This window comes from Marmota marmota, unplaced genomic scaffold (assembly GCF_001458135.2).
Source record: "Marmota marmota marmota unplaced genomic scaffold, marMar, whole genome shotgun sequence".
In the NCBI taxonomy this organism is placed as follows: Eukaryota; Metazoa; Chordata; class Mammalia; order Rodentia; family Sciuridae; genus Marmota; species Marmota marmota.
The window spans coordinates 8,737,756-8,755,433 of NW_025999949.1; the positions used below are offsets into that span (position 1 = coordinate 8,737,756).

General features: G+C 32.1%; 1 protein-coding gene across 2 annotated transcripts in view; it reads right to left on the minus strand.

Annotated features, from left to right (window-relative positions):
- The window catches only part of Eif3e (eukaryotic translation initiation factor 3 subunit E), a 46,431-nt gene that overhangs the window by 15,743 nt on the left and 13,010 nt on the right, over positions 1–17,678 (minus strand). For both annotated transcript variants that reach the window (XM_015486376.2, XM_015486375.2), the window contains 4 exons: positions 14,108–14,233; positions 13,321–13,445; positions 1,683–1,809; positions 793–894 (listed from right to left, as the gene is read on the minus strand). In XM_015486376.2, the coding sequence (XP_015341862.1) occupies positions 793–894; positions 1,683–1,809; positions 13,321–13,445; positions 14,108–14,233 (480 nt within the window). The remainder of the gene's footprint in view (positions 1–792; positions 895–1,682; positions 1,810–13,320; positions 13,446–14,107; positions 14,234–17,678) is intronic.

Genomic DNA, 17,678 nt, shown 5'->3' on the forward strand with positions numbered 1-17,678 from the left:
AAAAAAAAAAAAAAAAAAAAAAACCCACAACTCTGAATGTGTACTTCCATATATATATACATACATACATACATATATATATATATATATATATAAAATTTTATTATTTATTTATTTATTTATTTATTTATTTAGAGAAATAAGATCTTAGCCTGTCAACTTAGCCTGAGTACAAAAGATAAAACTGATGACTAGTAACTTGAGAATCTAGTAAATGGAACTATGCTTATCAGGTAAGTTCTTATTTTAGTAATTTAAAACTCTTTAACTAATTCAAGTTTCTATTAAACAATAGAAACATCACAGTTATTTCATAACTACAATGTGTTGCCAGGTCATATAGCAAATGTTAAATGTAATAGTGAAACATTCTGAAGACAGCCACCTATAAAACAAAACAGTGAATCACAGTTGTGACATGTAATTCACAGTGACCCAGCCTATACATATAAAATACCTACCTACTTAAGTATTCATGTGTGCATTTAAAATACCTCCATTTTTTTAAAGTTGTAGATGAACACAATACCTTTATTTATTTATTTGAATCCAGTGCCTCCCATGTGCTAGATGAGTACTCCACCTGAGCTATCATCCCAGCCCAAAATACCTCCAGTGTTTTAACAAACTAACTTAACAAAAGATATACATATAAGCCAACATTAAAAATGTCTTCACTCTTAACATTTACAAATAATCTGCCATTTTAAGATTAACAGATTTCTGATACAACTGATTAACTCTATAATATTCAAAAATTTAATTAGTTTATAAGTAAATATTTATACTCACCGATTCACATTCCCTCAGCTTTTTCTGAGCCCCATCAAAGTCAAAGTTAACATATAAGCATTCAACAAATTCTGTAATTGGGTCTTTATATGTATAAGACTCCTGTAAAATTAAGTCAAATGTCCAGTTAGATTGGATTAAACCCTGTTTATCAACTGCTCCTAAAAGATCCCACTCTTCCTGTTTTCTTCCTCTTTACCATTGATTCATAGCAAATAACCTAGTATCATCTTCTCAAAGCAATTGCTACAATCCTGATTCCAGATCACCATAAGGTTGTAATACTTTTCAACTCCAAATTCTCATCCTAGAATCATTCCAAAAGCTTGACCAAAGTGTCCTTTAGTTTATAAACAATGATGAACTTTCCAAGGTATAGATATATTCTTTCTTACCCTACTAGTGACAATTACTTCTTTGTAATTTATTTTATTCTTGGATAAAATTTTAACAACTTCTCCTAATCCACAGTGTTTTATGGGTTTTTTTTTTTGGGGTGGGGGGAGCTCACTACAAATCAATCAGCAGGGCTGTAGTGGCTTATGCCCAACTTGAAGACTATTCTAAAGGTCACTCCTCTAGAATTATGCAGCTAATGATCTCCCAAACAAGCAGCTCCAGATAGCTTGTCTTTGCAGTAAGAGCAACACATATGCATTAAGTAGTCACCTAGCAAACAGCAATAATCATTCATATCACATCTAACATAAGAATATCTTGGACATAAAGACAGTAAATGCTAATTTAAATCTCTTCTGACTTCTAAACTTCATGTATGCTTCTCTCCTATTTTCAGTACATGTTTACCTTAAGAAATAAGAGTCTTATTTTAGAAAATCAGACTAGACCTAAAGTTGTGGTACTTTAAAAAAAATAAAGATTTGTTTTACCTGTTGAATAACTTTTACTAGATCTTTTAGCACCTGCCGGCGTTTGCGAACATCTTTGTTTGTTATAACTGCAGTAGTCAAATAACGGAGAATATGCGGACACATTGTCTGAATTGCATTAAGATATCTAAGGTAAAAATAATAGTTAATATTCAGTAACTTATCTAGTTTTCTACATCTACAACCCAGTGTGAGTTAAACACATGAGCGCCCATCAGGTGCACTGTTTTACTAGCCTGAAAATGAACACTTTAGAATAAATATTGTAAGGAGATCACCTCCAAGGAAATAAAGAAAGCGCATTCAACTATAGTAATCTAAATGACAATCCAGCTAGTATTTAACTTAGAGTGAGATGAAAGACTCATTTAAAAAACTAAGTATTACATATCATTGCTGACTTTGAAAGGCTAAGTAGATGTACTGCTGGTATATTCTGAAAAACTTCTAAGGTTATGACTTTTCATTCAGCCATTAGAATGGCTATGTGAAAACTTTCTGCGTGCAAAACAATCATCATAATTAGAAAATCAAGCACTTACACAAATGTAACAATCAGGGACGAAATACTGGAAACAACAGGGAGAAGTCAACTATTACATTATTACACAATCTGGGTTAAATCAATAGCAAAAGCAATCAGAAAAAAGGGAACAGATGTCAGGTAATGTCAACAGAGCCTTGGCTAATATTTAACAAATCTTGCTATGACAATCAAGAATGGATAACCCCCTCTGTCATGCCATGTATTTCTTCTGAAAAATTCCTTAAACAACTCCTTATTTATTTACCTAACAGGTACTCAGTGGGCACCTCTGAGTGCCAGGTTTCATGCTAGTTTAGTGGCTGAACACTTAAACCCTAAAATCTCACGCCGTATGAACTGCTCTCCCAGTATACCCCTAAAAATCTAAATCCTAGTCATCCATCAAAGTCCAACTTAAATCTTATCTTCCAAGTCTCTCAGTCTATAATTTTTTTCTATTTTATTGTACTGTAGATTCCCTACAAATACACTTTAAGAGGACCCTAGAATTTAACACTTAATACTATATAGTGCCACTCAACCTCCCTTAAATGCTCCCTAAACAAGGCAAGGTATAAAAAGAATCAATATCCATTCAAGAATATAAAAACTTCTAGGGGTTGGGATTGTGGCTCAGTGGTAGCGTGCTCGCCTAGCACAGGTGGGACATGGGTTCGATCCTCAGCACCACATAAAAATAAAGGCATTGTGTTGTGTCCATCTACACCTAAAAAATTAAAAAAAAAAAAAAAAAAAACTTCTAGGAAGAAAGACCTAAAATATACCAAATAAAAGTTGTATCAAGCCAGGCACAGTGGCACACGCCTGTAATCCCAGCAGCTCGGGAGACTGAGGCAAGAGGATTGCGAGTTCAAAGCCAGCCTCAGCCAAAATGAGGCACTAAGCAACTCAGTGAGACCCTGACTCTAAATAAAATACAAAATAGGGCTGGGGATGTGGCTCAGTGGTCAAGTGCCCCTGAGTTCAATCTCTGGTACCAAAAAATAAACAAATAAATAAAAATAAAAGTTGTATCATCTTAGAAACTGAACCTGAGTTTCAAGTGGCAATTTTAAAAACTGTAATTCTCATTCAGAACAATTAATAATTCTCCACATTCTCTTGCCAGCAACCTCACATACAAGCATAGGAGGACATAATTGTTTTCTTATGAGTTCACAAATAATTCATCTAAAAATCATTATACAGCAATAATAAATTCTTTAAGTTTATTGTATATGACATTAAACTCATATTTCTTTTTTGCTTATCTTGACTTTCTATCATTATACCATATATATTTTTATTATTTTTTTTCTGGAGAATTACTTCCTTGGGAAATCATCTATTTCTGATAGAAACAAATAATGTAGGTACATATTATATATAAAAAATTTTAAATCTAAGTTTACTAATTAAATTCCTTCATCAACAATAACTTCACTTAACTGGGTTCAAATTTAGAGGTTCTTAATATTAAAACTGACGCAAATGTTTATCAATTAATGCTAACCTAAAATGAGACCTCACATACTTTTTTTTTTGGTAGTGCTGCAGATCATGAATGCTAGGCAAGCACTGTACCACTAAGCTCATATCCAGCTCTTTATATTTTGTCTTTCAAAACATTTTTTTTGTAGACTGGTACTACTAAATACTGCTATTAATCAAAAAGCATATACTTTAATTGGGTTTAATATATTTATTGCTTATTCTATTAAATTCTTCTTTTGATATTGCCTTTAAATGGCATTACACTTAAGATTAATCACCTCCAATTCAACTGGGTTAAATTTTGAAATATGAAAATTTCCTTTGTACTTAATTGTCTAAAATTTTTGGAAACTGTTATCTGAGCTTGAATATACGGCTGTTGAAAATTGTAGAAATGAAGGTCTTTGGACAGAATAGAAAATGTATGTTGCTAGACATTACTTGTGACTCATATATATGTTGTCACTGAAAAACTTCAGTATGAATTTTACCATTTTACTTTGTAATTTTATATTGAACAGACTAAAAAACAAAGACTGCAGCAAAAGTTAATAGTGAATCATTTAGTGTGTGACAGTAGTAGTTACGGGCAATTTTTATCACTTAGGAAAATGTCATTCTTCCCCTAGAGCAATATGGTCTCAATATCCTCAACTATAAACAACTGTTTTAGCTTTTAAAAAGCTTAGTTTCTCTGGCTGCTGCGATTAAAAAAAATTTTTTTAACAAAATCGCCAATGAGAAATCATTTTCCTTAACTGGAAAATTTTATTTTTAATACCAATTATAATCAGTCAGAACCAATAAGAAACTTGCTTTGGTTGAAACTTCATTTTTATTAATTTTTGTGAGGAAATTCTGCTATGATGCAATTTTTAAATTTTCCAAAAGTTGTTTTCTAACCAGTTGCAAATACTGGTATAAGTGTATAGTTTGGTGACATGGACATATATGGTATTCTTTTAACACATTATAGTGTGAACTTGTTGCTTTACTATCTAATCCAGTATAAGTAAAAAATTCCACTCCATTGTGCCTTAAAAGCACATTTAAAGTCCATCTGTCTCTATTTTGACGTAAGTATGCACTTAAAATAATAAAAATATATAAGTAAACAAAATGTTTCAGTGTGATAATACACATGGCATGAGAAACATCATTCAGGTATAACTGTAGCATCCGTAGCAGTAGAATGGAAGACAAAGCATAATGTATAACCTCTATCTCAACTACTCAACTCCACCAGTATACTTCAAAAGCAGCCAAACATTATCTATATGCATATCTACACCTACATATCCTAGTAAGAGAAGCTGCTTTCCAATAAAAATTTATGGACAATGAAGTTTAAAGTTCATATAGTTTTCAAATCACAAAACATACTTCATTTCCCCTCAAGCCATGTAAAATGTAAAAGCTATTCTTAGATCGAGAGAGCATAGGAAAACATTGGCCATGGGCAAGATTTATCAGGCAGTGATTCAGAGTTTGCAGACCCCTAATACACAGCATTGCCATGGTTCTGGATTTCCAAACAAAGCAAAGATACCCCACTTTTTAAGACAGAGGTGATCCATTCATCCCGTGCAAGTATGTACAGGAAAACAGAGGAAGGTCATGACATAGGGATTAGGGATAATTCTTTCAAAGCTATCTCAATACCCATTCTTATGATTATCAATTATGATAATCAAATTTAAAATAATATTTAGCTCAGACACAAGGAAAAGCATAAATTCATGTTAAGAGCCTATATACTACCAGTGTATTCTTTTATTTTACCTCTCTGGTTTATCATCTTTTTTCTCTGTCAATCCAAATTGAAGAGTCTAAATTTTCATTTGGATGTTCCAACTTTTCTCCAATTCTCACCAATGTATTCTCGTGTTACTTCCTGTGTTATTAGTTTGGACTATAAACTATTTGAAAATGGGTAATACCTCCCCATTTTTAAATCAAATTCTATTATTTTTTATTTTAAATAAGAGCCTCAGTATTTCTTTTAAAATGTTATTTCATGGTAGCTAAGTAAAAAGGTTTCAGTTTATTTTTTTACTCTAGTACAGCCATGTTCCAACTGTACAATTTTATTGAAGTTTTCCTAGTGTTTCACAACCATAAGTCAGAAAATTTAGTAATCAAAAGATAATACAAAAATATGAAAACTAATGGCAGGACAAATTCGAGGTACCACCTAGATGTCCTGTTAATAATAAAACTTGAAAATTCTTAGGATATTTACACTGTTTTTACATAGAAAGCAAATTAAACTACTAAGAACTTGGCATCTTTCTCTTTCTAACTGGGGAACAAGAAGGCATTGTATTTTAAATGCATTCTTCTTCGGACAGCATTTACATTTAGTAGCAAAGCCTCACCTCTAATAGCCCAGGACCAGGGTTCTACCTTGCACCTGATATATATTATGTTACACTTAAAAGTTCAACATTTTTCAAATGTGTAAATCCATTTTAGATGTAGAATAAATTATGGCAGAAATGATAATATACATGATCTCAGAGACTTTAACCTGTACTGGCATCTGAACTTCCACTTCAAAGATAAATGAATAAAATTATTTCCAAAATGTACACACGCACGTACACACACACACACACACACCTTCCCCAATTCATAATTCATTTAAAATATCAATATAACACATTTACACCATTCAGTTACGTTACTAAAAATCATTAAGTTGTTAACAAATCTTTTGGTCATGGCATCAAACCATACTAGGCACTTTAATTTTTACCTTCATAGTTGTGCAGTTAAAATATATATATATATTTGCCAGTTTCAACCATGTCTTCAATTAGACAGTACAAATCATTAATTCTAAAAACTTCAAACCTTGATTACTAATTTTTTTAATACCCTGTATGACTAAATGGAAATGTACAAAGTACTTCTGCTGCATACTTAAGTGTCATAATTGTCTTTAATAAAAAATACTTGAAGGATACATGAGGACCACTTCCTTCCTCTTTGATCCCAGCACCTCATTCCCCCTCCAAAACCTTCATATGGCTCTTAATGAAGCTTACTTGCTTGGAAGGAGACTCCCAAGAAGGAGGGGGCTGCCCTTTTCACATCTTTTTGACTGTAAGACAGGGCTGTGTATTAGTGAGACAATGAGAAAAGTCCCAGGTAATGGCAGAAATTTGCACTTTGAACACATGTGTTTTGTGTTGTAGGGAAAAAAAATGCTTCAGCGATGATTAGCTCATTTTCTCAAAGAACACTATTTTCACTTAAATGAACCAAAATCAAAGTTATTCAGATTAGGATTTCTTCTAGAAAATGGAGTGAACCAGTCCTTCAGAAATAAAAAATAAATAAATAAATAAACAAAGAACTGTAAAAACTGGAAATACTCTTGCTGTTTGAAAAATTAAAAAAGACGCTTTAAGTAGAACTGATTTTTATCTATCACTGGAAGCTTGACAGTTTTAAAATACCTAAAGCCTTTTCTAATGGGTTTGGCACTAATAGCAATCAATGCAGGGTTTTTTGATGTTGTACAATGTTAACACATTGGAATACCTGCACAACTCACTGCACCAATATTTCCAAAACAACCAATGTGTGTTGTTATAAAGTCATGCATGGGTAAAAGATTCATTCCAAGTTGTAAAATACATGAATATAGTCTAGAATATCAATATAGTTAAGAACAAGAAGTTTAATGAAATGGTTTCAGATTTCATATTACAAATAACTTTTAAAAAAACATGTGTGAAGTTTTGTTGTATTATTCAAAAAGAATATTGACAATAATCTGAAAAGGTGTTTAGATATAAACACACCAGTTTTCTAACTACATACAGAAAAGACTTATATATGAGACTTAGGCTTTCTTCATATACTTTAAACAAAACCCATCAAAACAAATGAAAATTACGTTTAAAAGCAGATATGAAAATCCAGCAAACACAGATGTTAACCAAGCAATTAAAGAGATACAAAAACTAAAAATGCCATTCTTTTCACTAAATTGTCTTTTGAAAGTCATTCTTCACCTAAGTTTCACAAATCCAATCAATTTACTACTTAGCAATTAAGAAATATATACTATTGCTCTAATTTTTAAACTCTGTGTTTAAAACATCAATAAATATAAAACCTGAATAGATATAATCAATGCAAAGAAAATCACATTCAACAATTCTTAATAGTACTAAGGGGTTGACCAAAATATTTAAGGGCCATTGGCTATTTGAAACAGTATTCCCTAAGATAACTCTAATATCATTCTATTTCTCCTTCCATACATCCAATAGCGCTTCAGCATATATTACTAATTTGGATCACCAAAGAGGGAGGCTTTTAAGTTAAGTATGTTCCAATAGAGGCCTATTTGCTTCATAAAGTTAGAGTATACCCACATATTCACACACTTAAAAAATACTTTTAGTTGTAGAAATAAATTTCTTTTTATGAGGTGCTAAGGATTGAACCCAATGCCTCATGCATGCTAGGCAAACGCTCTACCACTGTGCTATAACCCCAGATCTACACACACTTTTATCAACTCTGAAATAATAACCCAGAGTCCTTTCAGTGGATTCATTTAAGAACAACAAAACCCCTCAAAATTCCTTCCTTGGTTAACTGATATAATAATGCCACCTGGGGTATTCTTGAATGTAGAGAATATCCTCCAAGAAGAGTATGTCCTTATGATTTTTAATTTTTAAAATATTATAGCATTCAAGTTTTATTTTCTTTTATTTTCAATGAAATTAATAGGTTAAGACTAGTAATTTCAATATATTTTACCATATGGTTAATTTTATTTTCATTGCCTTTGTTGTATTTTTCTTTGCTTTTTATTAAAAATTTAAAAAGTGAGTAAGTACTAGAAGCTATGAATTAATTTGAGGGCTGGCTTTGAAATATTTCCTTTTGTAAAAATTTGATTTTAAAATCAAAATCACAATTGTATTACTAATATCTATAACAACAGGTAATGAATTAAAGTTTAATTTCATGAAAGTCAAGAGTTGTCAGCAAGTGACTCATTATAGAATTTTCAAAGTGGGTTCAAATACTTTCATCTTTCTAGTTTATATTTCCCTTAGTGCTTGAAAATGTTCTAAGAGCCAGATGAATTCAACATTTCTTTTGGGCTAAATAATTGCAAAAAAACCACAGAAGTAGTTATACTACAAAGTGGCAGCATAGAAAGCCAATTCATATTGATTCCTATGGCTGAATTCAGGAAAACCTTTCCTTATCCTTAATCCAGCACTAGGCATCACCAACACTGGAGGCAGCTGTGACAGGATCCATGCTGAGGACAACTCTGCTCATTCAGGTCAGGCTCATCTCCCCATTCTTGACTTTCAGAATATCAATCCACTCTTAGGATAAACTTACAGGTTTTAGTCAGGAGGGAAGGAAAATACTGACTAAATTATTACTAAATATTGTCTCATTTGCATGCATGTTTGATTAAATCTCCATAGATACTGAGAAATATGTACTCAAATATTGAGTTTGAAATTCTCAAAGCATCTTTTTTCATAAGAATAGTTTGATGGCTGCATAAAGGATACAGGAAAAGGTACTTCTCAAGAACCAGGCTATAAGAGCCTACTCTCATAGTAGTAGTAAGTAAACAAGACAGCAGCTGAGACTGATTAATCACCAGATGAGAGGACCACAGAATAATCTAATAAAAGATATTAACGTATTTAAATATATATTGGTCAATACGGAGGAATGAGAGCAATGTGAAGGATGCTGATAATGAATGATGAAAATAAAACTTGGGAATGTTCAACCAAACGTTTAAGGTGATACACATGCAAAAATTGCATGGTCCTAGTAGCAGGAATATTTCTATTGCAATGACGGTTGTCTGTCCAGCTTAACCTGATGGTGCCAGTAAACATTCTAGTCATAAATTCTCTATTCAATTCTCTATTCTGATTCCAAGAATCTATAAAGCAACCTCTGGTTTGTTATATAGCTTCCTATGTAACAAGTCTACAAGATGAGAACATTCTGGTCAAATGCACCATATACTTAATCCTCTTAGCACTTATACTACTCATTTTAAATTACTGATGGCATTCTGGTTTATAAATCAGGTTTTTTGTTTTTAAAGCTAGATTCAAATTTGTTCCTCAGAATACTGACAAATAAATGTTCAGAGCTTACCATGTCAAGGTCAGAACAAAGAAATGCCATCCTTACAGGATTATTTTAGTAGTCTGTTGGCTTTTTTTCCCCTAAACATTTTAACCTAGCTTTTCATTTCCTCCAATGTATAGACTATTGATTTGGTTATAAACTATAACATCCAGCAAAGAGAAACATGCAAAAAAATTTTAATTTATAATATTAATACTGAATTTCCCACAAATAGGACTTAAGAAAGGAACAACCACACAGGCAGAACAAGGCTGTTGTATATACACTTGTGAATATGTATAGAGAAGGCATATTTCAATGTTATAAACACCCCTCATTAGAAAACAGAAATAACCATAATGCTGTATAAATTATAATTTTCATCTCTCACCATTTATTTACACTTATAATTAAAACTTTAGAATGCAAGCAAAGTTCATACACTGTCTCCTCACTCAGTGCCATATCTGTTTTTCCTTTATTAAAAAAATTCCTATTACAGAAACATGCAAACAGTGACTAAATTATATCAATACTGAACTTAAGTTGCAATGTTAGTATGAAAAACAAACTAGACTATTAAAAGTGTTTCTATTAACCAGAATTCAGGTAAACATTTAGTATTTAATGCAGAAATCACAATATACATCTCTTAAAAAATACTCGTTTATCCACACACACACACACACAAAATACTGGCACTTTTCCATTGTCTAAATATTTTTAAAACTGTATCAATAACTTAAATTTCTTTTAAATTCAAATTCCTGGTTGATTATGTTAACAATTTAACTGACAAGGTCAAATATTTCAATCTGAAAAATGTTCCCAAAGCAAACACTTAAGAGTACATGCTTATTAATGTAATTCAGTTTAGATCATTATATCCCATCAACCTATCCAAAACCATCAAGAGTATCATTTTACTTTCAAGACCGAAAATTATGAAAATAAATAAATAAATAGGCTGTTAACTTAATCTTCATTACACTATCTCTTTCTAAACTACAGTTTTGTAAATTAAAATGTTGTTTTAGTGAGCTTTTTTGCTTGCAACTGAAAGACCCCACCAAAACAACCATAGAGGAAAGGTTTATTTAGGAGCTCAGTTTCAGAGGTCTCAGTCCATAAGTGGCTGGATCCATTCCTCAGTGCTCAAGGTGAGACAGAACATGCTGGTGGAAGAGTGTGGCAAAGGGAAGCAGTTCACATGTTGATCAGGTAGGAGAGAGATAGAGGCTCCACTCTCCAGATACAAAATATATATCCCATAATCATACCCTCAATGAACCACTTCCAGCCTCCAATAACCACTCACTTAATCCCATCAGGGATTAATTCACTAATTAGGTCGAGGCTACAGCCCATTCATTTCTCCTCTAAATCTTCTTGCATTGTCTCACACATGAGCTTTTGGGGGATACCACATCTAAACCATAACAAATGTGCATTTTTAAAAACACGTTAAAACCATAAATTTTGTTGTAAATGTGTTAAAATCATAATTTAACAGACAACTGTGAGAACAAAACAAAATGTAAGAAAACTAAACAGCAAAAACATGGTTTAAGAGTGTTTATGTGAAATCTTGGGCTGGGTTTGTAACTCAATGGTAGCATGCTTGCCTTGCACATGTGAGGCACTGGGTTCGATCTTCAGCACCACATAAAAATAATACAAAACACACAATAAAGGTATTGTGTCCATCTACAACTAAAAATAAACAAATTTTTTTTTTAAAAAGGGGTATTTACATGAAATCTGGTTAACAATGCAGTTAATATAAGTCATAACAAGAAGCAAATAAATGGGTTATATTAATTAAGTAAATGTACAAATGGGAGCTAATTTTGCCACCACACTCTATAAAGCTCAGACAATAATCCTAAAATAGGCTTAAATTTTGAAGTTAGAGATTTTAAGGTATGAAATAAATGTAAATGATCCAAAGAAGACAATCAAGCCAGTGCTAGAATCTAAAAACCTGTAACTTAATGAAGTAACATGGAGATACTTATTCTAAAGGACACAGAAGTAAAAATTATCTTCAAATATGAGATGTTTACATAAAGCAGACTTGTTTTCTCTTGTTTCAGAAACTAATTGAGAAAGAAGGAACCAAAGTTTTATGGGCATTTGAACTTAACTGTAAGAGTAAATTTTTGAAATTTAGTAGCTAACAATGGAATAAAATGTGCATTTAGAATAATTCATAAAGCAGTGAATTTCTTTCTCTTTTTTGTGATGGTAAATGAAAATTTATTAAATTCCTCATTAAAAGAAAATATTCTGAACCTTTTATTTTAATCCTGTAATGAACCACTTATGAGAGTGACAACAAAATAAAGGCAGGCTACATAAACCCACATACACAATAGCAATATATTAGCAAACAAGCAAAACAATAAACATAAAAATCAGGCACATAGTAATTATGGAATATAAAGGATATGTCAATAAAGTATATTATCCATAATGCAAAATGATCCATTGCATGCCCTGTGTGCTATCATCACATCAAACTATACAAAAAAGTCTAAGTTTTGTAAATTGAATTTTGTAACAAAATGGGATGGAATGAGGCAAAGAAGAAAGAAAAACAAATACTCACCAAAAAAGTGAATTTCTTATTGTCAACAGATTAACAAAAAGCTGGATAGGACAAAGATGATATAAAAAGGATTCTTCCCTAGGATATATGTATTTCTTTCCAATAATATAAACTAGAGCATTACTTCTAAAACTTTAATGTATAGTCATCCTTCAGTATTCACAGGAAATTGGTTCTAGGAGACCCTGAACAAACAAAAATCTACCAATTCCCCTATCTAAAATGGAGTAGTGTTCACTTACAAACTAAGCACATCCTCCCATATACTTGAAATCATCTTAAAAATCACAGGTTAACACCTAATACAATATAAGTGCTATACATGTAGCTGTTATGCTATAATCACAAGAACAAAGAATCTGTACATGTTCAGTACAGAAATATGTTCCCCCTGAATATTTTCAACCTTTGGTTGGCTGAATCACAGATGAGCAAACCCACATATATGGGTGTCCAACTGTATATATAAATTTTCTAGCACCTTGTTAAACATGTTCCAATTAGCTCTTTTTTGGTGAGTCCTGAGATTCTACATGATACCCATGCTACTGACTCAGGGACTTCAAAATAGTACTTTGAGGGGCCTACAGTACACTTTATAAAATAAAGCACTTAAGAGTTAAATGTGAGTTTTCCAATTGAAAGCAAATCTACCACACAAGGAATAAATAAATGAGGAACAAAAAAATTTTTAAAAAATATTTTTAGTTGCATATGGACACAATACCTTTATTTTATTTATTTACTTTTTATTTGGTGCTGAGGATCAAACCCAGTGCCTCACAAATAAAAGGCAAGCTCTCTAGCTACAGCCCCAGCCCTAGAACAACAAATTTAAATGTTAACACAGTGAAATAACTTACTGTGGTTGGTAAAGGAAGAGATCAATAATATTATCACGACCTTTGGGGTGATTGAAGAAAACAAACAAAGACCAGTGAATGAGCCATGTTCGCTGCTGAAGAGACTGGAGTGGAGAACTCACAGACTAAAAGAACGGGGGAGGGGGATGAATATAAAGAAAAAAAATTAATATAAGAGAAAAAGAGAAGAGACTAAATATTACTGATTTCAAATCTGTGATTAAAAACTGGACCCTTGGTAAGGCATGTACTAGGGTCATTAATCATCAAAGTCTGACCCCATTCTTCCTCTCTGCATGATTCTCAATCTTTAAATCCCATCACACAGTTCTTACAGACAGAATCCATCATGTCCACTAAATAATACTTAGATTATAAACTACAATCACTTCAGAAAACATTTTAATATCAAGGACTAAACTAAACGTTTCCCAGTTGATTTCATTAGACATTAATTACACCTAATACACATGTCATCATATGCACAGGATATTCAATAACAGGAGGCCCTAATAAATAACAACACTGGCATAGAATGAACAGGCACAGCAGCTATAGCAATATTAAAGACTGAGTTCTTTTCTATAAGAACCAAAAGAAGTTTGATCATTATCTCCAAAGGAGATTCAGTAGAACTGGTCGGTTCACAAATTCATACTGATTTGTCAAGTCAAACAAAAGCTAATTTGAAACTTCAGTTCCCCCCACCCCATAAACTATACAGTATTCTTCCTTATCAGAAAATATCACATGTATGCATAAATCATTCTGAAAAAGTGCAACTCACATTATTATCTATGGTCTCTTTTAATCGTGTCAGGTCTTCCATAGCTGCATCCCAATTTTGCATTAAGATCTCAGAAGCCAGTTTTCCCCATAGTGAACTTAAAGCATTTCTATCTGTTGCTGGGACCTGTTTAAACAATCATAATTAATTATATTCTGACCCTCTGGAGGGAAAAAGATAATGTGAATGTCATACCCCACACAGACACCTAGCCTACAAAAAGATGTTACCTTTTCACCTAAAACTTTAGTTATCTAAGTCCTTACTAGATCATACTATTTCAAATAACTTAACTTACTAAAAGTATTTAATCTTTAATATCCAATCTAAATCAGAAATAAAGAAAACTTTTTAAACCAGGAAATAGCAGCACTGTTTTAACACAACCCACTTGAAATAATTTACATACACAAAGTTTAGGAACCTAAGACTTTAGAAATAAAGTGAGATTCACAGAAATGTATCTAAATATCACTGATTTCAAATCTGTAATTAAAAACTGGACCACTGGAATGAAGATGTAAGAAACAAAGACTTGTGGATCTCATTCACAGTGTAACGAAAATTATGTACAAAATTAAAAAAAAAAAAAAACTCCAAATGATTATACAAATGTAAGCGGTTATATATAAAGAGAAAAAAAAAATAGTCCCACTAGTTAATAAAAATACTTACTGAAGGATTAGGTACTAAACAATAAGTTAGTTTTCCCATAATCCTAAAAAGCCCCCCCATAAGGTAGATAATTTTTATTCATGAGGGGAACGAGAGGGTCTATAATATAGATAGTAATATAACCCAACTCAGCTGTGTAGCTTAAATAACATATGAAGAAATTATATCCCCTGATAAATAGTAAGAACTCAGTAAATGTTATTATCAAAATGATGACGAACCACACTAAGATTCCATCTCACTCCAGTCAGAATGGCAATTATCAAGAATACTAGTAAACATAAATTTAGTGAAGATGTGGGGGAACAGATACACTCATACATTGCTGGTGAGACTGCAAACTGGTGCAATCACTCTGGTAGGCAGTATGGAAATTCCTCATACTTGAAATAAAACCACCATTTGATCCAGTTATTCCACTCCTTGGTATATATCCAAATGACTTAAAATTAGCATACTAAATGATACATCAATGTTTGTAATAGTTCAATTCACAATAGCTAAGCTGTGGAACCAACCTAGGTGCTCTTCAACAGATGAATGAATAAAAATAAATGTGGTGTCTATGCAGAATGGTATGTTACTCAGCTACAAAGAAGAATGAAATTATGGCTTTTGCCAATAAATGGATGTAATCAGACTATCATGCTAAGTGTAATCCAATCTCCAAAAGTCAAAGACAGAATTTTCTGATATGAAGATACTAATACACAATAAGGGAGGGAATATAAGTTCATTGGATTAGACAAAGGGGAATGAAGGGAAGTGAGAAGGGATGGGAATAGGAAATATAGTATAAGTTATATTCCATGTATGTGTAACACATCAAAATACATTCTACTGTCACCTATATATCCTGTATGTCTAAAAACAATAAATAAAAAAAATAAATTTAAAAAAATGACGAGGAAAGGGAAATGATATCATAAAACTACAGGTTAACTGAACAAAACTCTGCCCACCCTAAATTTCTTTCTTTGGTAGTACTAATTATCTCAAATGTACTAGAAAACATTTAGCAAAGTCTAAGAGCAGGCAAATTAATAGAGACTACATTTATAAATTAAATTCAAAAACACAGCCATGAAACCACTAGTTCTAATTATTATAATGAAGTATATCCACAACATAACTTGTACATGAATATTCATGACTATATTTGTTACAGGCAAAAACTGGAAGTAATCCAAATGCTCATTAACAGACAAATACATATTTAGATTTTGGTATATTCATAGAATGGAATACTACTTAGCAATAAAAAGAATCCAACTTCTCATAAATACAATAACGTGAATGAATCTCAAAAAATTGCTGTTGAAAATAAAAAGTCAGACACGCACACAGACATACTATATCCTTCCACGTGATATTTGAGAACAGGCAAAACTAATCTATAGGATCATAAAGCTAGGGGTAGAGCACAACTGCAAAGAGACCACAGAAAATACTCTTAATCTTAACAGGTGACAGTTATCCACCTATATGCATTTGCAAAATTTGTTTAAATTAAGCCAAGCATGACCTATAATACCAGCTACACCGGAGGCGAATGCAAGAGAAGCACAAGTTCAAGACATGTGCAAGGATCTGGGTTAAATCCACAGGAGTGCAAAAATAAATAAATAACTACATAAATAAATGAGTAAATAATTTTAAGAAACCCACAAAAACCATTGTTCCAATTATAAAGGATTAAATGTTTAAATGTTTGATCCTTCTTAGGAAAGGAAATCTGGGAAATAAGATATTTCATCAAGTCTTAAGTTGCCATAAATTTTAAGATAGAACATTTTGTGTTTCCAAAACCAAAAACTACCAACAACTAATTTAAGTCACATTGCAATTTAAGATGTTAAAACACAAAAAACCATGTCTGAAAAATCAATATGAAATAGACATCTTTTATACTGATATTACAACAGGGTATGTCAAAGCCAAAACCTCAGTCAAGACCCTAAAAAAGCCTTCCAAAGCCACCAGTACTCAAGCTGCTGTTATTATTTTTTTTCCAGGGGGGATAGGGTCTTTGTATATGCTTTCCAGGGTAGTCTGGTCTTGAACTTGTAGGCAAGAGCTCCTTCTGCCTCAGCCTCCAGAGCAGTTGGGACTATAAGCATGCACGAGCATGCTCAGTTCTCAAGCTGTCTGAGCTTCACAGAAAATTACTTTTACGTGGAATGGTCTACATTTAACAGTGGATACACCCTCAGTGACATATATACACATATATATGTACAAAGCTCTGATCACAAAGAATTCTAGCATCTTAGAGTGATGTTTACTTCAAATACTTGCTTACTGGGTTATATTTTGAAGCCAGACCAAAGGGTACATATAGTGATGGCAGTTTTAATTAAATAGTTCAATGTTAACTTTCAAAACAAAAGCATTAAAAAGTTCCTACCAACCTTCTCCATTTCATTTCAATTAACACATTTCTCAGTGCATAAGGCAAAGAAGCTTCACAATAAAAATGGATGCATCTAAGAATTCCTTACTGTATAAAAGTCTCCAAATCCTTTTAAAATAAAGGCAGATTCTAGGGTCACACTGCTTTAATTTATACAACACTGACCTACAATAGGTCATTCAGAGAGTCAAATTCTAATCTCAGAGCATAGTTACAATGGCTCTTTCATAGCTTATGTTTCTCTAACCATAGATTTAAAAGAATAACCAACCACCAGGAAAGAATTTAGAAATGAACAAAGCTATCGCAGAAAAATTAAATAAATGAAAACAATGATGCTTTTCATCCCAAATGCAACACACAATTTTTTTGATATTAAAATTTCAAATACATAGATCTATCTAAAAGCAAAAAAAGATAATATAATCTATTCTTATTCTTATAATCTTAGCATTCTTAACCTCTGCCAATATGCCAACAGAA